At 49.8% G+C, this 27176-nt stretch overlaps 1 protein-coding gene across 3 annotated transcripts in view; it reads left to right on the top strand.

Moving 5' to 3' along the window:
• The window catches only part of LOC144943695 (fibulin-1-like), a 40241-nt gene that overhangs the window by 3278 nt on the left and 9787 nt on the right, over positions 1–27176 (top strand). The window contains exons 3-13 of one of the 3 annotated variants that reach the window (XM_078871438.1): positions 2615–2648; positions 3102–4224; positions 16342–16456; positions 17531–17657; positions 19742–19880; positions 21439–21522; positions 22443–22547; positions 23163–23300; positions 24749–24886; positions 25591–25734; positions 26702–26830. In XM_078871438.1, coding sequence (XP_078727564.1) covers positions 3156–4224; positions 16342–16456; positions 17531–17657; positions 19742–19880; positions 21439–21522; positions 22443–22547; positions 23163–23300; positions 24749–24886; positions 25591–25734; positions 26702–26830 — 2188 coding nt within the window. In that variant the 5' untranslated portion in view covers positions 2615–2648; positions 3102–3155. The remainder of the gene's footprint in view (positions 1–2614; positions 2649–3101; positions 4225–16341; positions 16457–17530; positions 17658–19741; positions 19881–21438; positions 21523–22442; positions 22548–23162; positions 23301–24748; positions 24887–25590; positions 25735–26701; positions 26831–27176) is intronic. The other 2 variants (XM_078871436.1, XM_078871437.1) reach the window with 2 other exon arrangements.

Genomic DNA, 27176 nt, shown 5'->3' with positions numbered 1-27176 from the left:
AGTTTTCATTTTTTATTTTACTTATTTAATTTGTGATTTAATTTAGTTTAGTTTGTATTATTTTTTACCTACGTGACTTTACCGAAAAAACCAAAGAGTGTATGGATCCTTGCAGTCACGAAAACTTCAAATCTAGAATTAGATTGAAAACTCATTTAGAACTGCTTTTTGTGTTTATCGTTTCCCCGCACCTCCGATTTGCATGGTTGGCTACTTACGGTGCGAAAGAAGTTCAACATACATTACAAGTGACTCTTTGGTCTCGGCAATTTGTCAACCGCAACCCACGTGAGCACGTTTTTTCGGATGTTTTTGTTTGGCATTTACAAATGCTTCTTTGAAAAAGCATAATCTAAAAAGTTTCATAGTAGCAATCGGTGGTACATAAGTGCTGGTATACGACGGTACTTCTTACCGGCAGTTGTCAGAACACTTAGTGTTTGTTTCGGCACTATTCACAACGGTTTCTATCCCTATGCTACGATGTTTCTGCAGAGGGTTAATGGCAGTTAACTGGTTATCGTCGTTTACCAACAATGATATCTGAAGCTCAGGACAACTCGAATGCACTTGCCGACTTGAGTTGTCTGCCCAAGGACACGAGGTATATTTGCATGAGAGTCTCTTAAGGATTCAGATGGGTGGCTGTGTTTGAATCTTGGTTGATGTGGGGAGAGCCCTCTACACTAAATGGGGGCCCTGTGCAAACTGGGGGAAGAGCGATCCTAAAGACGGACAGAGAGAATGGGGAGAGACGGCGGGACACGGAGACGTTGATGCCGAGAGCAACGGGCAGAAAGGGGCATGAAGACGGACACGGGCGTGGAGAAAAACTACACGGAGTCATGGAGAGTCACACTAAGGGACATAGGGACACAGAGATAGCTACAGATGTGACGATCGGCGAATAGAGATAGGGACACCACAGAGATGGTCACAGGCATGGAAAAATAATCATGGAGGGAGACAAAATAAAGACGGAGACACTGAGAGATGAACATGTCAAGAGACACAGATACACCCCAGAGACTGACACTTTTGGTGTCTAAGCAGTGGAGTGGCGCGATTGGTGTGGCCCCTGGTGTGCAAGGAATTAAATTGGGGCCTTGCTGTTCAATATCCCCTGCTCTTCGTTGCCCGGCTCTTGGGCCCCCTGCGTGTCTTGTGTGTGTTGCACTTGCAAATATGGCTTTGGATGTGGATGCAGGACACACTGACAGCCGTGTGACCCCAGTGTCCAAGTCGTGGACGCGAATATCGATCGATATCTGTGCAGTATGGAGTGCTGTTGACTTTTTCTTTATTACTGCAGCGTAGCCACAATTCTGTATGAACTTGTAAACAGGGCAGGCTACGTTGCCTAACAGCCTGAAGACCCTCAGACAAATGCCTTTGGCGCTGGGTCACGCATTGGACCGGTGCTTTGCGCGCATGCGCTAAATAAATCGAATGCCTTTTCTTAAGAATGCATTCAATCCATGGTTGCTGAACGGCACTTATTGAACACGTTTTCTTGAGCGTCGATTCGTTTTTTTCCTGCGGTCCTACTGCCCAATGGAACAAACCACACTCGATTGTACAAAGACGAATGTCAAAGATCCCCCGTATTACCTTTAACAGACTGTTGGGGCAAGTGCTGTTAGCGAGTAGCACCTATGAAGGCCGGCACGGCACACAAGGGGGTGGGTGGCCAACAACCATGCCTGACTGCCTTTGTCTCCCCAGTGGCGATGTTTACACACCGCACCAGGTACTCATTTGAGGCCGAGTCGACCTAGGGGTGGCCCAAGACCGGTTCAGATAATCGTCACTGGTGTTGGCCATGAGCGGGAATGGAATTCTGGTCGCCAGGTTCTAAGCACCGCGCGCTAACCGCTGCACTACCACTCCCCTAAATTATACACACACACGTACGGTATATGTATATATGCCACTGCTATAAGCTGCAAAACTTCCGAAAGGATCAAGGAACGCTGTCCCACATGTGACGGCTGTTTTCACTTAGCGTCGATTCACATCCGTCTGTATAATTAATAGCACGGCCATGGGGTCTTTGTAGTTTTACTGCTCTCCCGGATGACACAGTTCTTTTTTTTATAGATATATAAACTGCGAAGAGCTTCAAACGTTTACATCGATGCACGTGTGTGTGTATGATATTACCGTGTGAGGGGGTAGTTTAAAAGAAAAGAAAAAACGACGAACTCTACGGGAAGAGGTTTGGCCGACCTGACCGAGTCTAATAAATAGAAAAATTACCCCTCAATTTATTGACTCGTTCGTATTTTTTTTTACATTAGTTTTTTTGTCTTTCGATTTAAAGCTTTCGTGACTGCAGGGATTCATCTTCTTGGTTCTTTCGGTAAAGTCACGTAGAAGGGAAATAATAATATAATAAAAATAAAACATAATAAAATAATTCTCACGACGTTTCGGCCACAACTCAAGCAGCCGTCCTCAGGTGAAGAACAGGTCTGTCGGAAAGACTGCGTCAGACGCGTTGTGGCCGAAACGTCGTGAGAATTATTGTATTGTTTTATTTTTATAATTTTATAATTTCCCTTCTACGTGACTTTACCGAAAGAACCAAGAAGATTTTTTTGTCTTGTTTCAGGCCAGATGGCTCCGCGCTAGGAGTCAGCGGAAAGGTTTGCGAATTGAAATCCTGGTTGTGGGTTGACTCGGCCTGTCTTGCATCTGGGGTATAAAAAAACGAGCACTGATTTTTTTTGGAAAGTCTAGAGTGGTTGTCCTAATATTAGACTAACCCCCGCCATAGGAATATGGAGTTTCCACCACTGGCTCAGGGCTGTGAAACATTTCGAGCATGAGATCACCGACTGTCTTGTTCAAATAGAATTGTTTATTCCTTTAACCTCATTTGCCAAAAAATGTGTCAGCTCCCCGCCAAATAAGTTGCGACATTTGTTTATAATTTACATGAGTTGTAAGCATTCGATTCTCACACCCGCATCTCAACTCGTGTATCATCAGCATCTCCAATTAGCACGTTTGACTACGTACGGTGCAAAAGAAGTTCAACATATATGCACTTTAACCAAATGTAACCGTTTCATTGTGACTCGCCCACTGTTTTCCAGCAGGTGCCTGATCCACACTTCACAAACAACAACCCCACAATTTCTCTCGACACCATGACCGCTGCCAATTCCAGCGCAAGCTCGTCCCACCTCCTCGCGCGCAGAACGGCGCTGGCGCTGCTGCTGCTGCCGCTGCTGTTGTGCCTGTCGCTGCCCACGCTCCCGTCCCTCGCTCAGCCGACCTCCGACTGCTCGGGGGTCGCCTGCCCCGAGCTCGCCAACTGCCTGAAGGACGTGCTGGAGCACGGCCAGTGCTGCCCGACGTGCCTCCTCCGCGGCTGCCCCTGCGAGGGCCACCGGCGCCGGCGGTGCATCGACGCCGGCTACAGCGCTGGCACCGTCCCCGAGGGCGTCTCGGTCTTCATCGGCGGCGTCCCGGGCGGCGCAGGCGGCGGCGCCGACGTCATCGCGCCGGCGGGCGAGGAGTGCCTGTGCCCGCTTGGCGGCGGCGCGCTGGGCTGCGTGGCGCTGTCGGCGCCCTGCCCCGAGCTGCCGCCCCACTGTGTGGAGACGGTGCAGGGCGCTGACGGCTGCCCGCAGTGCCTGCACCTGGGCTGCCTGGGTGACGGGCGTGCCTACGCCGCCGGACACACGGTGCAAGCGCCCGGGTGCCGCCTGTGCCACTGTCCCGCGTCGGGCGGGGAGCTGCTGTGCTACCCGCTGCCCGACTGCGAGCCGGCGCTGTGGGACACCGCCGGCGCCACCGGTGCCAGCTTGTCAGAGCAGCAGCAGCGGAGAGCAACCGGGAATGGAGAAGGAGACGGGGATGGGGGCGATGACGCCGGCAAGCGCGGTGACGTCAGGCAGCTGCAGTACGAGGTGCGACCGTCGCAGTGGAACGGTGCGCCGGAGGTGGTGCCGGGACCAGCAGAGAGAACCGGCGAGTCCGACGAGGTGGTGGAGGCTAACGAAAATGAGACTGCGGTGGCGATGGCGATGCACGGAGAGGGGCAGCCGGCAGGGGCGGCCATGGGAAAGGCCGTCGAGAGAGACGGGCTGCAGCAGGCGGGTGAGGAGGCGGTGGGGCGTGTGCAGCCGCCACTGGCTGGTGCGGGAGGAGAGGCCGGTGGCGTTGGACGAAATGGCTCTGAACCGGTTCCTCTCACCAGCCAGACCGACGCAGGTAAAGGCCACTTTGTTGATTTTTGTCTGCTGGGTGGTGTATCTCGGTTTGCATGGGGTCCTGGTTCAAGGAATGAAACTGGGGTGGAGGCCCTGTTCATTTTCCACATCACCTCTTTGTAGCCCAAAACTTGTTCGCCTGCGGCCCATGTGCGGTTGCACCACCTGCACACTTCATGGCTGTACCACTCTCTGCCGCGGTGGTACATTTTTACGAACTATCTTTGTGAAGTTTGAGTGCTCGCCTCATTGGCGTAGGGTTTCTCTTGGGCATTCTGGTTTCCTTTCTCGAGCGACATCTGTTTTATTCAAACCATTATCAATTGACGAGTCGCATGACCTGCCAATCGTAACAGATTTGTGATTTGGGAAAATAACGGAGACATCTTATGAAGGTGTAAAGGCATGTGGTTTCAGTCTTGTTTATTATGTGCACACGTTTATAATAAATAAAACGTCGATTCTATCCTGAGAACACATAAAATGATATTGCCACCCACCTAGTCTCCCACCCCTAACATTTTACTAGGTGGGTCAGAGTGCTGAGCTGACAACACTAAAACGTTGGGTTCAAATCCAGGCAGCCGCCTGTAATTCAATTGGGATCTCAAGTGTAGGGAGTTGATGCTCTCGGCCTGGCCATTAATTGGTTGCACAACAAACCCCCCTCCATGTCTTAAATTTGGTTCTGCATTTACTTTGGCTACATTCATAGTTCTGTACTAGCACACTGCACTTTAAACCCTCGAGATCAGATCTGCTTCTGCACTGAATTTGGATAATTTTCCAGCTCTAAAAAAATGTTAATGTCAGATTGGCTTTCGATTTAAAGCTTTCATGACTGCATGGATTCATATTCTTGGTTCTTTCGGTAAAGTCACGTAGAAGGGACAGCCCTGTTCTTCACCTGAGGACGGCTGCTTGCGTTGTGGCCGAAACGTCGTGAGAATTTTATCTTCTTATGTAAAATGTTTTTTTATTTTATTATTTCCCTTCTACGTGACTTTACCGAAAAAACCAAGAAGATGAGATTGGCTGTCATGCAATAAACTCTGCGGACCAGAGGTCACTTGTAGGAATCTCAGAGGTAGCTCATTAGCATCCGCTTCTGTGGGTCATTCTCTAGCGCGAAGGGTTACAATGCTATACCTTCCCCCCGCACCTACGATTAGCACGGTTGGCTATGTACGGTGCGAAAGAAGCTCAACGTACGTACATACCGAGGGTTGCGAATGGATTCTTCGTCTCGTGAATTGACGCCGATGGCTTATTCAATAACGACGGTCGTGAGAATGCTTCTTCCTTGAGGTTATTTTGTTGCGCAACGCGCTCCAGCGACATCTGACCGTCTTGCCGGTGTCTTCCTTCAAAAGCCCCTCCGATTGCCTTCGGGGGGATTTCATGAACGAGCGCTTTGTGGATTAAAAACGGGGGGGGCGGGGGGGGGGGAGTTCGCCGGGTTCCACGGGCGGTGGTAAAAATAAAAATAAACGAAAGAGCACTCGGACAGGTGTTGCGTTGCTTCGGTTTTAAGAGTGCCTTTGAAATGCCGGTGGCTATCGCCCCACAATCTCACCTTGCGAGCAGATGTTGCTGTGATGTGTGTTAAGTGGCGAACGCGTTTGTTTGCCCGTCGGGTTTCCATGCCCGTTGCCCGAGCTCAAAGGAGACGGAGTGGTGAGGACTCGTCATGTATCAATACGCGTAAACCGATGAGGCGTTTGTTGTTAGCCAGTCGTCTGCATTTACCCCCATTGTATGTTTCAAAGTAACGAAAACAAGCTGAAGTGATTTTCTGTTCTATAAACTGAAACTCAACTATTTTTATTTAGCCACGGAAGGCCCACTGAGCTCTCTAGCTCTTTTTCAGACACGACCTGGCTATCACAAGTGATAGCCCAATGAAGTGGCTTATCGTCACGTGTAAATGTTTATCAGCCAAATACTCTTAAACGCATGTTTCTTAACGTGGAGGGGAAAACCGGAGGACCTGGAGAACAATCCACGCAACCACGGGGGAGAGAGACGCGCAAACTCCAAATATACAGCAGGCATCATGGTCGAGATGGAACCCACGACCTCCTGTATACTAGGCGAGGTAGTTAACATCTCGCCACTGCGGTGGCACCAAATGAACGGTGAGGCCTTGGCGCTCATTTCCCGTTTACAGCCACGAGTCAGTGGTGAAAATTCCACATTCCTGTGACGGGGGACGATTCTCTTCACATGACAACCACTGTTGACTCTCCCCCTACAGAGTGGCGCTCATTAGGGATTATGGGCTGTGAGTCACAGTTGGTGGCCTTAGTTTGATTCCTGGCGACCGCTAATATCAGCGCCTAATGATGTCTGATCCGGTCAAGCACTGGACCCTTTTACCAATCCTCTGGTTTTAGCATGGTCAAACAACTAGCCCCTGACCGACACTGCATAGGAAGGCCCTCATCCAGCAGTGGAGTGACAAAGGGCTGTAAACCATTATTATAGTACTGAATAACAGGCATGTGGCTGTGGTGAAGTAGTTAACACACTGGACGTTCAATCCAGAGGTCACCGGCTCATTCTCCCGACGCAGCAGTTCAAACAACGGTGCAATTTTTTTAAAATCCCCCACCCCCCACCTCTGTCCACACAGCAGTATACATCGTTATACCATGGTCGATCGAGTTTGGTGGGGTAAAGTGTGGCTTCTCCCACCTCTCTTCTAAGATGTGTGACCAGTATGGCAAAAAAATACCATCTTGAGCGGCTCATTTTAGTAGAGGTCCCCCCCCCCATCAGCAGTGGCGTGAAAGAGCAATTGCAGGGCTACGCCTTTACCACAGATTGCCTTCACGGAATAACAGACGGAATGGTTTTACATTAATTGTTTGCTGCTGCTGATGCTGCGTTGGCAGTTAAGTACAATTAACAAACACAAAACTCGACACATTTGTCAATAACACGTGGCCATAAAAGAAACATGTAATAGGTGACGTTTCGGACGATGGCCCTTCGAAGCACATAAATCATGTTAATTTTTTTGCCACGATTTTACGTGGCTTTATTTTTTGCCATGGCACAATTGCCCGATGCAAGTCTTGTGGTAAAGCTATTACAACAAAAACACTCATGGACTTAATAAACAAACTCGAACTTGTTTATACGTGCACTTAGAGGAGATCGCATGGAAATTAAAACGCGTGGGCTGGGCTCATTTGGAAATTAGTTTAATCTGCAGCGATCAAGACCCCTTCCAGTGAAATATCCTGGCCAGAAAGCAGCGAATCGACACAAAGGAGTTTTGTTTACGGCTTTGCGTTCGTGGGCAGCCTGCAGATTGCGATCTCGCAGCGAGAACAGTATAAATGTGTCGTCGTGAAAGCAGTACAATATGCGCGGATTTCGTGCCGCTTCTGGGGAACGCGACTGCACGGAAAACAGCGGGCACGTCTCGTTATATATACGATTGAGAAATAATGAAGGCGATCAGTCGTATCCGGAGGGGAAAAGGGAAGAGCCCTTGAGTCTTCTTGGCATGTGTAGGCTTTAGATGGTGATGCAAGACTCGCGTAGACAAACCCATACCCAGGCATCGAGACCACATCCAATTTGGATTTATATTTCGTGGAAAGCCAACCCGCGTTTCCAGATGCTGCACAGAAACAGTGGGCAATAGTTAATTTATTCTAGGGGGGTAAAGGATAAAAGGACTTGAACTTGGGGCCGTCGGTGGCGGCTATGCAAGTGACCTGTAATCCAGCACTGTGGAGGTGAGAGAAGGTGAATCGCACACAAACCTGTTGAAATTTCCTTCCTATGGGCATCGAGGTGGTACCATACCATGGCTGACTGGAAAAAGGCAGTACAGCAAACAGCGCCGCGGTGGCAAGATGTTTACGACCTCTCCTTGTATACAGGAAGTCTTGGGTTCAATCCTGACCCTGACACCTGTATATTTTGAGTTTGCATGTTCTCCCCGTGATCGCGTGGATTTTCTCCTGGGTGATCCGGTCTCCTCCCACGTGAAAAATACTCTTCCAAAAGGAATTGGTCAAACATCCCAGTGCAGGACCCTCTTGAAAGAGTGTCTTGATAAACAGTGAGGCTTTCCTGTAACAATACAGGTCAGTAATCGCAATTAAAGCTAATGTATGCAGACATATGCTTCAATAATTATCATCGTTATAATTATTTAGAAGGTGAGGCCAAGGAAAATATTTTTGTCAAACTGATGGCATTGCTGATTTTAGATTGGCAGGTGGGTAGAAGATCTTTAAGTAGGTATGTATGTTGAACTTCTTTCACACCGTACGTAGCCGACCGTGTTAATCGCAATGTAAACGCAGTTTATATATGTGCCTTTTCTTTATTTTTCCAGGATTTCCACTTAATTCTGGATTATGCAAAAGAACGTAATCTCGTGACCGACGAGGAAATGATTAATTCTTTTTTCTTTCATTGTTTACTTAAATTTCTCTTGCCTGTTTAAGGATATTTGCGTTTGGATGAGAGCCCTGATTAAATGTCTTGGCTCTGCAGGCCGACCGGGGTGACGCAGTGATAGGTCGTGAGGACCCGGATGAAAATCCACGTGATCACCAGGAGAGAGATATGCAAACTCTATATATAGGCATCGTTAGAGTTGGGATCGAACCCACGACCTCCTGCATACCAGACGAGGTAGATAACATCTCCTAGCCACCACGGCACCCTGCAGTGGTTGTCCTCCGAACAGACTCACACCTGCCAGAGAAATGTGGAATGTCCATCACTGGCTCAGGGCTGTAAATAGGACTTGAGCGCGAAGTTGTTTTGATCATACCTCGTGCCCTACGCTGGACAGTATGCATGTATGTTGAACTTCTTTCGCACCATGCGTAGCCAACCATACTAATTGTAGGTGCAGTGTGGGTTGGTGAAGAGGGGACCCAAGAACCGATTCAGATACCGCTCCCCACTGATGTACGCCGTGGCAGGTAACTCAACTCGTCTGGCCGGGTTCGTACCTCAATGCGCCAACCGCTGTTCCACTACTCTCCACATTATAATGATTGCAGTAATGCAATGTATAACGCGCGTGATAGTTCGCAGGCATTAATAAGGCGTGGAGCTCAGTGTTGCTTGAAAGCCAGGGAAAAATAGTTGGGGCCTTTAATTGCCGGCGTAGATTGAACGATACTGATGCTGCGAATGTGCAGAGGGATTATCAGAATCTTTATTTATCCTGGAGAAATCCGATAAGCTATGAAGCTCTTTTTTCACACATTTCCAGTAAGGTTGGGTCAGAAAGTTACAACAACAAACAATAAAAAAACGACAGCAGTGCAAAGTATATAAATATGAAATGGAAGCAAATCACTTAAAATAAATCCGTAAAATAGATCAAGTATATACGTTCAAATTGCATAAGTACACCGTGATGACGATGATGGTCACGTTCCAGACGGCAGAGGTTGCCACAGAGAAACGACGCCCAGTGGTGGCCATGGTCCTGCTCGTCGCTGTAGAGAGGAGGAGGAGGAAGTTGTGAGTTGCGCTGCTGCTGCTAAGAGTTCCACCGTAAGCTGTAGAGCAGGGCGACAGCAGTTGTAGTGAAGGGTGAAAGGCAGAGGTGGGACAAAGTCATTGTTATGCAAGTCCAAGTCGAGTCGCAAGTCATCAAATTCATGACTCGAGTCTGACTCGAGTCCAAGTCACATGACTCGAGTCCACATCTCATAGGTGGGACAAAGTCATTGTTATGCAAGTCCAAGTCGAGTCGCAAGTCATCAAATTCATGACTCGAGTCTGACTCGAGTCCAAGTCACATGACTCGAGTCCACACCTCTGGTGAAAGGAGCTGTAGTGCAGGGAGACAGGAGTTGTAGTCCCACAGATTCACATTGGCATGGCCTCCAAACTGTTTCTCAAGATTGATTTTCAGGTGAAGCGCCTTTTCTCCTCAGTTTTTTGTCTCCTCCCGACAAAAGTTGCACGTTTATAATGTGTCGGCCTAACGAAGGGAACGAAAGAGACGAGGAATAACCATGGCAGTGTTTTCGTGTGGCATTCGAGCCGTCCGTGTGGTTGGTCAGCGCGTCCCCGTCACAGTCGGTGTAACACGTACGCTACAGACTCTCGTATAATGAACCCGTGTGTCTTTGCCCCTCCCACTGAGACCACAATCCTGCCTTACTCATAAAACACTCCTTGAAAGAAAGTAACACACGAGGTGGTGGTACCCCAGTTGGCTCAGCTGGCATCGCGTACATCAGGGGGCCGGCAACCTGCAGCTGTGGAGCCACACGTGGCCCTTTAAGGACTGCAATGCGGCTCTTACGTTTTTTTTTTACCGAATTCGCAAAAAAAGGTTCTTCTTGTGAATTTGGTTATCCAGTTCACCATTGGAGTCCAGTTTAAAATGAGGGTCCAGTTTACCATGGGAGTTCAGTTTACCATGGGAGTCCAGTTTACCGTGGGAGTTCAGTTTACCATGGGAGTCCAGTTTACCATAGAAGTCCAGTTTACCATTGGAGTCCAGTTTACCATGGAAGTCCAGTTTACCATGGGAGTTCAGTTTACCGTAGGAGTTCAGTTTACCATGGAAGTCCAGTTTACCATGGGAGTTCAGTTTACCATGAGGGTCCAGTTTACCATGGGAGTTCAGTTTACCATGGGAGTCCAGTTTACCGTGGGAGTCCAGTTTACCATGGGAGTTCAGTTTACCATGGGAGTCCAGTTCACCATGGGCAGGAGTCACCAACCTGCAGCTCTGGAACAGCACGTGACGTTATTTATTAAGGCCCGCGTCTTGTATCCATGTGCATTGCGGCTCTTGAAATATTGAGTTTTTTTTACCGAATTCGAAAAAGATAGCTTTTGTTATTGTGGTTGTCAACCTCTGGCGTAGACCCTGGGTTCGAATCTAGGCAGCTGCCTGTGAAGAAACTGAATTGTCAAGTGGTCTTGAGTTGATGGTCTCAGATCTAGATTTGAAGTTTTCGTGACTGCAAGGATCCATACTCTTTGGTTCTTTCGGTAAAGTCACGTAGGTGAAAATAATAATAAAATAAAAAAGTGAAAACAACTAACGTCGTGATTTAATTTAGTTGTTTTGATGGTCTCAGCCCAGTAATCAATGACAGCGCACACAAAAAAACATTAAAGTCGGCTCTGCAATTGAGTGATTTCCATGAGACAAACATTACTCTGTAGTAGGGCAGGTGAAAATGCTGTCCCCTGCTCTGTCGATCAGAGGTCACTTGAAGAGGTCTCAGAGGTAGCTCTTCCTCAGCTACCGTGCGCCGTTCTCTAACACGAAGGGTATCTCTGCTATACCGGGAGATTCCAAATGTATTCCTTTTCTCATGACGCAACGCTGATAGTAAAATCGGGATAACATTGTGAAAAAAGACAAATGGACGTATTGGCGGAACACTGGTGCAGCACAACACAGTCTTAAGATCTAAATTTTAACTGGCATTCGTTTTCGACCGCTTCGACATCACGAGAACTGATTTTGACGCACCCCACAAGATTTTCTGACCGGGGTTGCGAATTGTAGAAAAATTTGATTTTTTTATTTTTATGCCGCACACCAGTGTACCGCCAATACGTTCAAATACATTCGCAAACAAATCTATATAACATTTAGCCTGGCTTGGCCCGAGACATGACCGGCGTGTTTACCGTCGCGTCAACAAAGTGGCTCTGTGAGAGCCGAAGCACGATGATGCTTCGAGAACATTTTTCTTACCGCCTCCTCCTCCCCCCTGCTCCCTTCTCTTCTCCTCCCCAAATTCGTTCTCTGCTCGGAAAGAAAATCTCCTCCGGCCAATAAACAGAAACCCAAGAGCAGCGTTTCTCGTGGCGCTTGCGCTGGCTCGGCACAGTCGCTGGCGACGGCGACGACGCGTTTCCAATCCGGCAGCGAAATTGGGGCGGAGGGCCCCCTCCCGTTTTAACCGCACTCAAAAAAGAACAGGTCAACAAAAACAAGACAAACTAAACAAACCGCGACCCAACCAGAAATTATCCAGCCGAGAATAATTACAACCCCTCCCACCTCCCCCCTCCCAATCCAATCTCTCCAATCTATTGTGACCGCAATAGATAAATTTTAGTTTTTCAGAAAATATCACTTGGGGGGATTGAGATTTTTTTTTTCCCGTTGTATTTTGTCTTATTTTTGTTTGTTTTGCTTCGTGTGGGGGAGGAACGCCGCCGTGTGTATTTGATTTAGAAGCCGCAGTGCGACTCTGGCGTGTGATTGGAAAGCTCCTTGGCAGCGAAGGGGGGGTGCCTTGTGCAATTACGATCGCCCACTCGTTATTGGCCGTCGCCGCTCGCCCCCTACATAAGGAGGGTGACACCCCACCGGTACCACCCGCACCTCGCAGCGCCTCGGGGTGACACCGGGCTTGGCTTTGGTGTGTACTGGCCCTTTTTTGTGGCTCTTCATTTCCTTCCGCCGAGCAATCGAAGCCAGCGTCGGGGGCTCGCGTGGGCGACAATGTGGAGTCTCGTTAACGCCTGGCTGATCGTGTGCACTTCTCTTCTGATCTCTCCGCTAACAGGTAAATGGTTGAGTTTTTGGCAAAATATTTCTCGTCTTATTTTCTTACGCTCGCCCAGCTGCTATAACGGGTCTCATTATGCGTGCACTGTGTTCAACTCGCGTGTTGTTTAGTTTACGACCATGAAATACTTTGTTTGTTGAGCAATATCCCTCAAGGATCCTCTGCAACGTTGACATTGTTGTTCTTGCTGTTGTGCTCACACAGCACCACATATCTCCCGTGTAAAATAGCCGGGCAATTGGCTACACGGGATCATCTTCCACGTAAACTCAAATTCTACACTTACATTTACTTGATGGCTTGCTTGCCAAAGTTTTATAATCTGTGCTTCTTAAAGGTCCCCATTTTAAAATGTCTTGAATACTAGATTGTGTCTGAATACTTGGTAACGGTTAGGGCACTGCTCTGCAATCCTTGCCACCTGAATTCGATGCCCAGCCATGGCTAACGTCAGTGACATCCGGACCCGGTCCTGGGTCACCGCTCAGAGGTTGACTCATCTTCCAATGAGAAATGCCACTCAGCTGTGCCTTGCATTTAGATGATTTTGCTATCAATTGCCACGTAATGACTAATGGTTTTTTGTTATTGTGTGTGGCCAGGTCGCTTCTAAAAATAAGCTAATAGCTCAGTGGGCTTTTCCTGGTAAGATAAAATAGTTAAGCTTTATCTGTATACTTTTTTAAAGTGATATGTTTACCTTTCCTATACTTTGCACTCCTTTCGTGTTTTTGCATTGTTTGTTCTTGTACCGTTCTTAGCCGCCCCTACTGGACATCTGTTAAATAGAGCTTCATAGCTCATCGGATTCCTCCAGTACAAATAAATATTGTAATTCTGATTCGGTGTGTGAACCTCGACACTGTAAATATAAAGGTGGCCGTGCATTGTGCTGACCATACCACACCTGCCTCGCACTGTGCACACCTTAATAGGTGCTCGCTCATAGTTCTCTCCCTATAACAGTGTACATTTCGCTACGCGGGGGTATCTTTGTCATGTTGTTCTTCACAGTGAGCCGTCATAATATGATTGTTGATGCGCGCGCAGTAGGTGGGCCTGTAAGCCTCCGGCGGAACAACGTAGGCACTTGTCAGGAGCAAGTCACCCCCGTCCGTGCCTCGGCTTATCGGAGACATCACAGCGCCGCCCCGTGCCACCCCGTAAGGGGGACGTTAAGCCAGCTTCTCTTGGGGAATTCTGGGGGACGTGGCGGGGAGGGGCGGTTCCGTGGTCATGCTTGGGAAGAACGATAGATATCAACACTCTGTGCGTAAATCCAAACGGACGGGACGGAGGCAAAACAACTGCAGCGATGTCAAAGCCCAAGCTGTCGTTGTTCAATACGTTACTCAATGCCGATTCGAAACCACTTTGTCAAATCCTCTGCTTGGTTGAAAGGGCGTGGGGGGAGCCCCACGGCGTTAAGGTCATCGGGGTTGCTTTGCTGAATTCCATTAAAAAAAATAATTGCTTATTCTTTAAGTTAATATTTTATCTGTTAGCATTATTGATAGAGATTTTTATACTTTCTGTTTAGTTTCTTGTCCTTCCCCCACACTTCCGATAAGTACGGTTGGCTACGTACGGTGTGAAAGCAGTTCAACACATACATGCAGATGACGTTTAAAAATGGAAAGATGATTGAAGAAAGACAAACAAGTTAAATTTGTTTTTATTGTATGGTAAATAAGTCAGCTGTAATGTTTAAAACGTTCTAAATTAATTTCTGAAGATAATTCATGCATGCATTAATGCAAGTCGGTTTGCACATTTGTAAAAATAAATTAAATTACCCTATGTGATTTGTTAATATAAACATAATAACCCAATATGTCCTGACATTTGGGCCACCCTGTATGTAAAGCTTTGGATTTATTGTAATTTAGAATGTGCTTTAAACATGTTTGGCCCACTGCAGTCTAATGAGATTCAAGATTGAATCGTGCTTCTCTCCCGAGCAGTGAATTTAATTAAATGGAGCGATGGGTGGATTGTTGCAACTGCACGCACCGCAATTACTGCAAATTAAAATCACAGACACACTCGCCCACGAGCACATACCTGGCTCCCCACAGACATTCGTGGAACCATTTCTGCGTTTCTCTAAAAAAACAAAACTGACAGCTGAACAAAGCAAGCAAGCGAGATGTTAAAGTTACTTTTAGTTTTGTTTAAAATCTTCCCTCGTGATGCTTGTAGAAAGGCTGGCCATCATTGTCATAATCAACAACATAATCAAAGACAAAGATCCCCCTATTGCTGTTAGCGAACACCTATGAAACCTGGCAGAGCGCACGAGGGGGTGGGTGGTCAACCCCACACCCGGCTGCCTTTGTCTCCCCAGTGGCGATGTTTACACACTGCATTAGGCACTCATTTGAGGCTGAGTCAACCTAGGGGAGGTCCAGGACCTGTTCAGATAATTGTCACTGGTGTTAGCCGAGAGCGGAAATCGTACTCGAGTCTCCGGGTTTGTAGCGCAGCTCGCTCACCACTGCACCACCGCTAAACGACATCACCACCATCATAACCATTATCAACAACAGCTACAGTACCACTACAACCATCATCATCACCATCAACAACATCATCACTACAAGAAACATCATCAGTGGTAACAGCGGCAGAGAAGGAGTCACCTCCCATCAAATGAAGAGAGACTGAGCAGAGAGTTACGTGGCGAGGAGTGGAGAGAGATGGCAGGGGAGAGGTAGGCAAAGGGCAACTCCATGGAGGAGCTTGCAGACTGAGTGCGATCCGGACATTGGGAGCCAGTGGAGGGATCGGAGTACTGGGCTGATGTGATCTCATTTATGGACGCGGGTGAGAAGTATGATAGTGGCGTTCTGGGTTATTTGGAGCTTTAAAGGCGAGGGATGTGTTTGGGGGGGGGGAGCGTAGGGTCTTAGCGGCTGCTGGGGTGAGAAAACAGTGGATGTGGGAAACGTCACGCAGCTGGAGATGGGAGCTGAAAGAATCAGAATCTTTTTTCATCCTGGAGAAATCCGATGAGGTATGAAGCTCTCTTTCACACATTTCCAGTAGATGTGGGGAGGCAAACGAGAGCTCGAGTTCAACAATAACCCCGGCTTTTATATTTCTGCAGCGCGATGCCGGAGTTGAGCCGGCGCACACCTGAACGGGAATGTTCGCTGAGCGCGCGTGCGCACACCTTTTCACTAATTAACCACAATACCTTGCTGGTCTTGTCAAGGGCCATAAACCATCCTCACGCGGTTTATTCTGTATCGCTCGGTTTCAGATGCGCTTCTGAGGCTGTCTGGAGCGCTCTTCCTTCCGATATTCCGAAGCCACTGGATCAATGCTCTTTTAAATCATCTCCATTGAAATCTAATTTCATGAGAACTGCTTTTTGTGTTTAGTTTCTTGTCCTTCCCCCGCACCTCTGGTTCGCTAGATAGGCTACGTACGGCACAAAAGAAGCCAAACATGCACACACACGCACACACAATCGCAATTTACGAATCTAAAATCGCAGCGCGCGCCCCCCCCCCCCCCGGTCTCTGTCCTGTCTGTGTGTCTCACTGCGCATATCGGTTGGCGGGTGTCCCCAGCGCTGCCTAGGGCGGACCAGCTGCAGGAATGCTGCACGAGCGGCCAGCGCTGGGCTGCCAAGCGCCAGCAGTGCTCCGACCTACCGCGACCCGCCAACGACTTGGAGGCGTGCAGGTACCGGCGCTTTGCCCCATCACGGCCGCGAGGCCGGTCCCCCCCCTACCCACCCCTCTTCATTAATACTGGTAGGAACCTCCTGGTTACACCAGCCCACAGGGGATTATTGTGTCCATCGTGCAGGGAGGGGCTGGGTGGGGAGGGAGGGGCTGGGTGGGGAGGGAGGGGCTGGGTGGGGTGGGGAGGGGCTGGGTGGGGCTGGGTGGGGAAGGAGGGGCTGGGTGGGGTGGGGAGGGGCCGGGTGGGGAGGGTGGGGCTGGGTGGGGGGTCGGAGGGGTGGGGCTGGGTGGGGGGTGGGAGGGGTGGGGCTGGGTGGGGAGGGGCTGGTCACCCCGTGGTGCCCTTATAAAACTCAACGTTTAACCTACTCACGCCGGCTTGTGCCCACCCTCACAGTCGGCCATATTTGCGGAATACACCACGCCGCCGTTGACCCTGGCCATTGACCGAGCAACCCAACGTTCCTACCAGCTCCCTCCGCAGGAATGTGTTACTACCGTGTGAATTTTCTCTTCGTAGGTTTTACCGAGTGTTTCGTTTGTCTCTGAATGTTTTTCCGGGCGCGCTTGGCAAACCCGGGGGTTAGGCGCTGTCCTCGCGGGGGGAGGTGGATGTGGTGTGTGCCAGGTATGGAGACATTGTCTCGGGTCGCTGAGCCAGACACACCTGGCTGAAATTGAGCCCTGGGGTTTTGTCGTGCGTAGAATCCTAATGTGTCGAGTTTTAATAATGCAAATTATTCATCCAGGGTCAGGGGTCGTCAAGCAAAATATCAAGGAGATAAAAAAAATTACGAATTCTGTTAAAAATGTTTTATTTTACGAACCGCAAGGCACTGTGGTGATTACGAGATGGTGGTCCCTTAAAGAGCCGCAGGTTGCCAAATCCTGCTCATGGTGAACTGGATTCCCATGGGCCATGGTAAACTGGACTCCAATGGTAAACTGGACTTTCATGGTAAACACTGGACTTCGATGGTGAACTGGACAACCAAATTAACAAGAAGAGCCATTTTTTTCTACTTGTCAAGGCTCTATGTGGGATCTTTGTCACTGCGGTTGGTGTGCTCAGGATGGCACAGAAGCGATGCTGCCTAGCCTCGCTGGAGGATGCCTCGTGCCAGGCCGGCATGACGACCGCACGGCAGGTGTTGGGGTGCGGATCTCACATCGACAGCTGCTCCGGAAGCATGTACCAGGTACACACACTCGCACCCCATATACCAACAACAACAACCGCCATTCGCCACTAAGTGGCGGTGACGTCACCACGACGCTTGTGCCAGGCCATGTGCACCTTGAGGCCACGTGAAGTGTCGAACGCCCGCTGGCAAGAGGTCACGGGACAGACCCAGGTGCCACGGGTCGACTGACTGAGATGACTGGCTGATGCGCACCACCTGTGCCCCCTAATGTGCCAACTTGCTGTGCTTTAGCCACCCGGCGCTCCGCTCGTTGTTGTGAGCGTCGCTCCTCTGCCCTCTGTTATTGTTGGAGAGCGACTGCCTCCAACTGCCCAGTAGCATCTTTCACGAGCCTCCTCCACTGAGGCCGATCTTGACACCGCTGGTACCGGTCATCGGCAAGTCTACTCAGCTCCACGTCCTCTTGTACCACATCACTCCATCTCTTCTCTAGCCCGTGCAGCGCCCGTTTAGCCCCCTCTATCCGGCCGAACATATACCAAGTACACACACACACCCCATGTACAAGGTACACACACAACCCATGTACCAGGTATACACACTCGCACACATTCATACTTACACGATCTAACCCCAAAAACGTTAATTATGAATCATATACACCCCATGTACGAGGTACACACACTCATACGCACCCCATGTACCAGGTACACACACACTAAGGAAATTACTTCTAAACCCTCCATGACCTAGCGTGTGGTGGTGGTGGTGTCAGAAATAAAGAGTGAGGATGGAATGAGGTGACGCGCCAGACTTGAGGAAAGCGCAGAGAGGGCGGAGATGGCTCCACGAAGATTGTGACTTTGTTCTGCAGCTACAACTGGAGTTGTCCCTTATCGGCCACTCGAGTGGTGGGGGGGTTCGCTGCGTGCGAGTTGGACTGGACGTGTACCAGACCGAATCTACGTGTGGGCTTTGTTCGTTTCTGGCCGATGGACTTTTATTTAGTTTTTTTTGTTGTTGTGCCAACTGATGGAATCGAGATAAACTGCGCCGATTCCAGAAAGTCAGCCGAAATGTTGGCGGACAGGTTTTATGTATTTTTTTAAAATATGTCTTTTTAAATCTTTTCTTGCGAGTCCGATTATAGGTCAGAATTTGCGTGTACTTTGGTGACTCATTTGGACTGTCAAAGGGCAGTTCCACAAAGTGTTTGTGTTACATTATATACGAGGCACCCGTGTAAAAGACGAGGTAAAGGTGCAGCCCTGCAATGTCTTCGCTCGTGCCACTGCTGGCTGAAGGGGCCTCCACTCGAGGGAGCTGTAGAGAGCCCCCATCTTGTCGAGGAGGGATTACCTGGCCTACTTTTTCCACGCCGGCCAGACGTGGAAGAGGTTGGAGTAACGGACACTTTACCCAATTGCACGCTTTGTAATTACCGGGGAAACGTCGCGGTAATAGAATTGTAATTGTTGTGGGTTTACTCTCCAACACACCGGTGTGCTGAACTAGTAACAAACCTTACTAATTGGCTGTGTTGGGTGGTGGTGGGTTTAACGACACATTTATATTTACGCGATCTAACCCAAAAAAAACCTCTGTCATGGATAATATTGGTCGCGAAAGCCTACTCCGTGTTAAACTGAACAACGCTTTGTTGCTCAGACAGTATCTATGAAAGCCTTTACTTGAGTCCGCCGTGACAATTTCTTTGGCACAGTGGCGATAACGATTGTGCAGTTGACAACTTGATTTGCGGTTGGTTTTGTTTGGTGCGCGTGTGTGTGTGTGCAACTCTCTGTGTGGGGAGCGGTAGTGTAGCGGTTAGCGTGCTGCACTACAGACCTGGCGACCCGGGCTCGATTCCCGCTGACGGCCAACACCGGTGACGATTATCCGAACCGGTCTTGAGCCTTCCTTGGGGTCGACTCAGCCTCAAATGAGTAGCTGGAGCGGTGTGTAAAAACATCGCCACTGGGGAGATAAAGGCGGCCAGACATGGTGCTGGCCACCCACCCCCTCATGTGCCATGTCGGTCTTCATAGGTTCACTATAACAGCACTTGCCTCAACAGCTTGTTAAGGCTATACGGGGGGAATCGTTGTATTTGTGCTCACCTCTTTGTACACAAACAGCCGTGCTGCGACTGCTGCCTGCTGGGCTTGAAGACCCAGAGCCAGGGCCTCGCCTGCACAGATCTGCAGGGCCTGGGGCAGCTGTGCAGCCTCGTGTACCGCACCTGCTGCGCCAGCGGACAGAACAGCACGGCGGAACGTGCGTGACCAACAGCTCTACGATTGCAATCTCGCAATTCACACTTACAACGAAAATAAACTCAACACATTCGGCAATAACACTGTGGCTTTTTCGATTTAAAGTTTTCGTGACTGCAGGGATTCATATTCTTGGTTCTTTCGTCGTGAGAATTTTATTTTATTATGTTTTATTTTTATTATTTTATTATTTCCCTTCTACGTGACTTTACCAAAAGAACCAAGAATATGAACACTGTAGCTTTAAATGAAAATATATATAATAGGCAACGTTTTGGGCAATGGCGCTGCTTCATCCTGGTAGGATGGGAATGGTTTAGTTTTATTTGAATGTGTTTGAGTTATTTGTAGTGGTTCTTAGCCGCCCCTACTGAACATCTGTGACAAAGAGCTTCATAGCTCATCGGATTCCTCCAGTATAGATAAATATTCTGATTCCGATTCATTCACAATGTGCTATATGAAACAGGACCATTGCCTCAAACTTGCTGAACCCGTTCCGATGGCATACACTGTACGTCATCAGTTATTCCGATTCCGAACTGAATCGCATCGAATCTCAGAACTGGAAACGGTTAACTTCAGAGATCTGAGTGTCGGGTGCCGACCGTTGTGTGATTGTTTTCCACGATTTGGTGGCGACTTGCCGAATTGTGCAACCATTGTTTAGTTTGCGTCGCATGTGTGTGTGTATAGATTGAAAACTCATTCTCGATTGAAAACTCATTTCTTTAGAACTGCTTTATGTGTTTAGCTTGTTGTTCTTTCCCCGAACCTCCGATTAGCGTGGGTGACTACGTCCAGCGCGAAAGAAGTTCAACATCTATTGATTTATCTTCTTTATAAAGTCTCGTGATTGGTGTGAGCTGAGGTCCATGTCTCGCAAGACCCTGTCAGGAAATTGACGACCGCACGCAAATCCGTACTCATGATGGGTTTACAAATCTTCAGTCGCACTTGGCATCTATTCTAACGCACAGGAATCGCACCTCCCAATCGACACCATAATCAACTCCGACTCGCAACAATCACAGATGAGAATTTGCATTTATTATTATTTTGATTGTGAAGTTGGGGTTGTCTGTGGTGTGGTCCTGTTGTCTGCTAAGGGAGCAGTAGTGTAGTGGTTGGCGCGCTGCATTATGAACCCGGCGACACGAGTTCGATTCCTGCTCATGGTCAATGCCAGTGACGGTTATTTGAACCGGTCCTGGGCCTCCCTTAGGTCGACTCAGCTTCAAAACGAGTACCTGTTGCAGGTGTGTAAAACATTGCCACTGGGGAGACAAAGGCGGCCAGGCATGGTGCTGGCTACGCAATCCCTCGTGTGCTGTTTCGGCCTCCATAGGTGCTCACTAACACCACCTTCCCCAACAGCCTGCGATGGCTATACAGGGGGGTGGGGGTGGTTATCTTTGCCTTTGTTGGCTGCTGTGGTGTCACCCTGTCCTGGTGTCGTTTTACGTCCGTATGTTGAACTTCTTTTGCACCGTACGTAGCCAACTGTACCTAATTGGGGGTGCCCTGATTATGAGAGCATTTGTGTTTTTTTTGTTAAGGAGGAGATCAGTTCCAGAAGCAGAACGAATGGAGGGATGACCCCGACGTGCCGGCCAGCCAACAGCAAGTGGACAAGTGTCGCGGTGCGTGCGAGCACCCCCCCCCACCCCAGACTTTCATAGATGTTTTCCCATCATCATTACTCGAAGCCACAACACGAAAGTTAAAACCACGAATCTCGTCGCCGCGTACCCAGGCTGCTGTGTGTCCTCGGGGCTGTCCAACGTGAGATTGAATTGTCAATATTGTGAGTAAGACGGACTTTAAAAAACATCGCTCAAGTGAAAAAGCAACGTATACCGGCGTGCCTCGACGATGAAAGGGTTTAATGAGTGCACATTCCCTGCGATGATATATGGATCCGAAACTTAGACGTTGACACGAAAATACAACGGCTAACGCTCTCTGCATCACATTAAACACGTGCGCATACGAGGACAAAGATCAACGATCCTCTGTATAGCCATAACAGAATGTTGGGGCAAGTGCTGTTAGTGAACACCTATGAAGCCTGGCACGGCACACTAGTGGGTGGGTGGCCAGCACCACGCCTGCCCGCCTTTGTCTCCCTAGTGGCGATGTTGACACACAACTCGAGGTTCTAATTTGAGGCCGAGTCGACCTAGGGTAGACCCAGGAACCTGTTCAGATAATCATCACTGGTGTTGGTAGCCGTGAGCGGGAATCGAACTCGTGTCGCCGGGTTGATAGTGCAGCGCGCTAACCCCTGCGCACACTCGCACACACGCACACTGAGATCTTCACATGAATCAGCTCTATTAACGCAGACGGCGCTAATTGCTCAGTGCGTCACGTTGGGATGTCTTCAACAATCATCAGGCGCATGCAGCGTGGAACGAGTTAACTTGTGTTTTAATATCAGGATTGAATCCGTCACGAAGATTGTCAAGAGATAACGACGAATCAGGGAGGCCTTCATCCAGCAGTGCATAGACCGTTACTGACAATGATGCTGGTGAATGTCTCTCTCTCTTTCTTTCAGCGTTGGGAAAAACGTGTGCCCACAAGTGCGTTGAAGCCGGCACGGGGGTGCAGTGCGCGTGTCACATCGGCTACCGGCTCCGGAGCGACGCAGTGACCTGTGAAGGTGGGCGGCTTGCGCGCATCACAGCGTTGCAGTACTTTTGTGCCCCCCGCGTCTACGCTTCCCGCCTTCAGCAACTTCTCACCGAGATATATATATAAGAAGGGAGGCATCATCACAGCGATACAGCACTCATGGCAATCAAGATTTATCCCATTTAATCGTTGGGCAGATGTGTGGCTCTGTTGCTGGGTGCACCTCCGATTCCCCACACCTCCGATTAGCACGGTCGGCTACGTACGGTGCAAAACAAGTTCAACATACGTGCAACTCGCACAGACCCCGTACAGCACAGGGTTTTGTTTCGCACTGCCCTGTGCTGTCTGCACCATAGATAGCCCCACATGCTGTTTTTGCTGGTGGTCACCCATGCAAACACTCGCCAGGTTTATCAGGGAATGTAATACAAACATATAAATATTAAACGTATAACACGATGGCCAGTCTATTGGTGGATGGGCGCCTGTTAGGTTTGCCACCTCCAACGGGTTTGACCCTTGACTGATGTGAAAAAGAGCTTCATAGATTATCAGAAGCGCGGAATGCAAATGGATTTTGCTGCGAGGTTGAAATAATTTCCGTTCCATCCCCCCCCCCTCTCGGACGGGCGGAGCCCAGACGTGAACGAGTGCCTGACGGACGAGCACCACTGCCAGGAGGGACAGCGCTGCATCAACACGGTCGGCTCTTTCCGCTGCCAGCGCGAGATCAGCTGCGGCACGGGCTACGAGCTCACCGAGCTCAACCACTGCCAGGGCAAGTTACCTCCCCTACCCCCCCCACCCTCCACACAGGCAGCTGCCACCGACGACGTCCGCTGATGTCCCCTTGTGCGTGTGGGGGTGTTCTCCAGGCATCGTTGTCATCATTGTCGTCGTCGTTGTTGTCACCATTGTCATTGGTTCGACGCAACTGTCAGATTGCACATCGGTCTACCTGGAGATTGGTGTGAACGGGCCTTCGAATGCCAGTGGGGCAGCTCAAGCACGAGCTTCGATCCATCTCCGCGGACGACGACCTCTCGAACCGCGTTCCCACTCCGTCGTTAGTCTCGACCACCGGTCGTCGTTGTCGTCCCTTCCAGGGACGCGTCATGCCCAAACCCGCTGATGTTTCTTGACAGTCATCGTGATGTCTCCGACTTGCTTATGTTTTCAAATCCATGTGTTCCTCTTCCGGCCTCGGTGTAGTTTCAAATGTGCATCCCTCCGTGCTTTTTTGTACACCTATCCGCTTTAAATTCCGTTTTCTTTGTCAGTGTCCATGTTTCTGATCCGTATGTCATAGATTAAAAAAAAAAATCTTTACACAATTCTGGTAGATTATAATTATAAATCGTTGTTATGATTAGTATTAGTCTTAGATGCCCTCGTGGTGTAACGGTGAGCAGCAGCGCACTGAACTTGCAATCCAGAGGTCGCCGGTTCGTTTCCTCTCCTGGCATGGCAGTTGAAACGATGGTGCATGATTCTTAAATCCCAGCTCCGTCTCTCCCCACCCAGCATTTTAAACGGATACACCACAGTTAGTCTATCGTCAAGTCACCTGCAGTGGGGTCAAGTGTAGGCTGACACGTAGCTAACCGTGTTAATCGCACCTCTGATTAACACGGTTGGCTACGTATGGCGCTACAAAAGTTCAATATACATACATATAACTCGCCCCTAGTGGACATCTGTGAAAAGAGCTTCAAAGCTCATCGGATTCCTCCAGTGTAAACAAAGACTCTGATTCTGATCTTCCAAGCCAATTACCCTCTGGAGGGGCTCTCTACAGCCTCCTTTGGTGGAGGCCCCTTCCGCTAGCAGTGGCGCGAGCAAAGTAATTGCAGGGCTGTGCCATTGCCGCGCGTCGTCACGATCGTCGTCACGACCGTCGTCACGATCGTCGTCACGATCGTCGTCACGATCGTCATCACGATCGTCGTCACGATTATTGTCACGACGGTCGTCACGACGGTCGTCACGACGGTCGTCACGACCGTCGTCGCGACCGTCGTCGCGACCGTCGTCGCGACCGTCGCCGCGACCGTCGCCGCGACCGTCGTCGCGACCGTCGTCGCGACCGTCGTCGCGACCGTCGTCGCGACCGTCGCCGCGACCGTCGTCGCGACCGTCGTCACGACCGTCGTCACGATCGTCGTCACGATCGTCGTCACGATCGTCGTCATTGCCCTCGTTGTCGTTACGCGCGGGCGCCTGCAGACATTGATGAGTGCGAGACGGGCACGCACAACTGCGGCGAGGAGCTGAAGTGCCAGAACACGCTGGGCTCGTTCCGCTGCCGCCCGCGCGAGCAGTGCGGCGCCGGCTTCCTGCAGGATGCGCTGGGCAGCTGCATCGGTGAGACGCGACGCCCCCCTTCCCACACCCCACTAGCCCTCCTCGCCCCCCACCCCACTCTCTGCACATCTGATCAGCACAGTTGGCTACGTACGGTGCAAAAGAAGTTCAGCATACATATAAAGTCAATTGCAATTGACTTACGGTATAAGCGCGCAAAGCAGCGCAGGTCTCGTGTGTTGGAGGAACGGCCCACGGAAGCGGATACTGCAGAGCTACCTCTGAGATCCATTTAAGTGACCTCTAGTCGACAAAGTCGAGGGAACAACTTTCCCACCCTCTGTGCCACAGAGTAATGTGTTTTTTGTTTGACAGTCAAACCGATGTTTAATTCTTCAAAGCTGGAATGGATGCAATTCATGTGCGGAACCAAATTTCACGTGAGGGCTTTTTTTCGTACACTCATTGGCGACTGAGCTGAGACCATCAACTCACTGCACCTGTGAACCCGATTCAATCGCAGGCAGCTGCCTGGATTCAAACCCAGGATTTCAGCGGTGATCTCTGCGCAACTCGGCCATCTCAAACAAGTGAAAGCTCTGCATTTCCACGACCATTAGAGCAATCCCAGACCGTGTTGCTAACAGCACTTGGCTCAATAGTCCAGTAAAGGCTACACGGGGGATCTTTATCTAGAATTTTTTGTTAGGTAAAAACATTCTTTATTAGTTAAAGTTTTTTTAACGACCTTTCACTCCCGGCAGACATCAACGAGTGCACGACGCAGTTGGACATCTGCCAGCTGGGCTATAATTGCATCAACACCGTGGGGTCCTTCACCTGCCAGAGGCACATCATCAACTGCGGGCGAGGGTACCACGCCAGCCCTGACGGAGGCCGCTGTGTCGGTGAGTACACCGGTCGGCGTGATCCGGTGCGGAAAGATCTTCTTTTGTTCGGCTGCTGATGTAGATGCAGAGCATTGACTACGATATCACATTCAGCTGGTCAAGCCAGAATAACTGCGTCAGGAGCAGCGGAGTGCATCGCCGCGATGTCTCTTTCGTATTTGTGGGTCGGGCATTGCGTCGTTATACGTTGCACGGTCTGTTCTGGTTGACCAGTCGCACACTGCAGAGTTTGTATGTTGACATTTGTGCATTGGGTATCAGTATCTGCCATGGTTTGTGCAGATGCGGTTCAGGGTGGACCATGAGCTTCGTTTAAGATCAACACCCAGGGGTCTTCTGCGTGGAGTCTTTGACAAAGTGTTTGTTTGCGAGTTCTTTTGAACTCCATTCAGCTCTGCACGCTTCATCTGGATTGAACGCGCATTGTGTGGAGTGGTAATCTGGCCCGAGTTTACTCATGACGGCTACACACAACTAATAATTCAACATTGCTTCATGTTTTTACATGCAATATTTCCGATTTCTCCTATTGCGCAGTTGTTTTTGCGCTGATTTCTATTTGCTTTTGCGCCGATTTCTATTTGCTTTCAGTGCTGTGTATGTTAATTGTTTGTCTTGCTTTTGTACATTTGTGGTGACCCGGGGCACTCACTCTTGCAAATGAAACTCTCTCCTGGTCTCTGAGTTCTCACCTGGTTAAAAAAAAATACATTTGAAACTCGAGCTCCCCTCGGTCGACTTAGCCTCAAATAAGAACCTGGTGCGGTGTGTAAAAACATCGCCATTTGGGAGACAAAGGCGGCCAAGTTTGGTGCTGGTCACCCCCCCCCCCCCCCGCCATGTGCCGTGGCGGCCTTCATAGATTGCTGCTCGCTAACGACACTTGCCCCCAACAGTCTGTTAAGACTATACGGGGGATCTTTGTCACAGGGGATGTTTGTCGTTGTGTGCGCGTGCGTAACAGACGTGGACGAGTGCCAAACGGGTGCGCACCAGTGTGGCGATGGCCAGCAGTGCCAAAACACTCCGGGCAGCTACCGCTGCAACTGCGCCAGCGGCTACTACTACGACACTCTGGGACGCACCTGCGTGGGTACGTGTTGCGCTCCTCGCCATCGCTGTGATATTCCACATCGGGTGGGGCACCTTTACCTGGCGCGGGGAAGGTCGAGACGACGGAGCAGGTTATTTACGTCGCGCCGCCCGTGTCCACGCAGCTGCAGCAGCCGCCTATGTGGTGGGACCCCCTTATTAATATGGGAGGTAGGTCCCCCTCCACCCTCCCCTGTCTTCCCCCCCTCCCCCGCACTCCCCATTATTAACATACGGCTTTGGCGAGATGTTAACTATCTCGCATGGTATGCAGGAGGTCGTGGGTTCGACCTCAACCTTGACGTCTGCTGCTGTAGATTTGGAGTTTGCATGTCTCTCTCCCTGTG

Source organism: Lampetra fluviatilis, chromosome 32, assembly GCF_964198595.1.
Source record: "Lampetra fluviatilis chromosome 32, kcLamFluv1.1, whole genome shotgun sequence".
NCBI classification, from domain to species: domain Eukaryota; kingdom Metazoa; phylum Chordata; class Hyperoartia; order Petromyzontiformes; family Petromyzontidae; genus Lampetra; species Lampetra fluviatilis.
The sequence above is the reverse complement of the archived record's forward strand: the minus strand, read 5'-3'. Positions and strand labels throughout refer to the sequence as shown.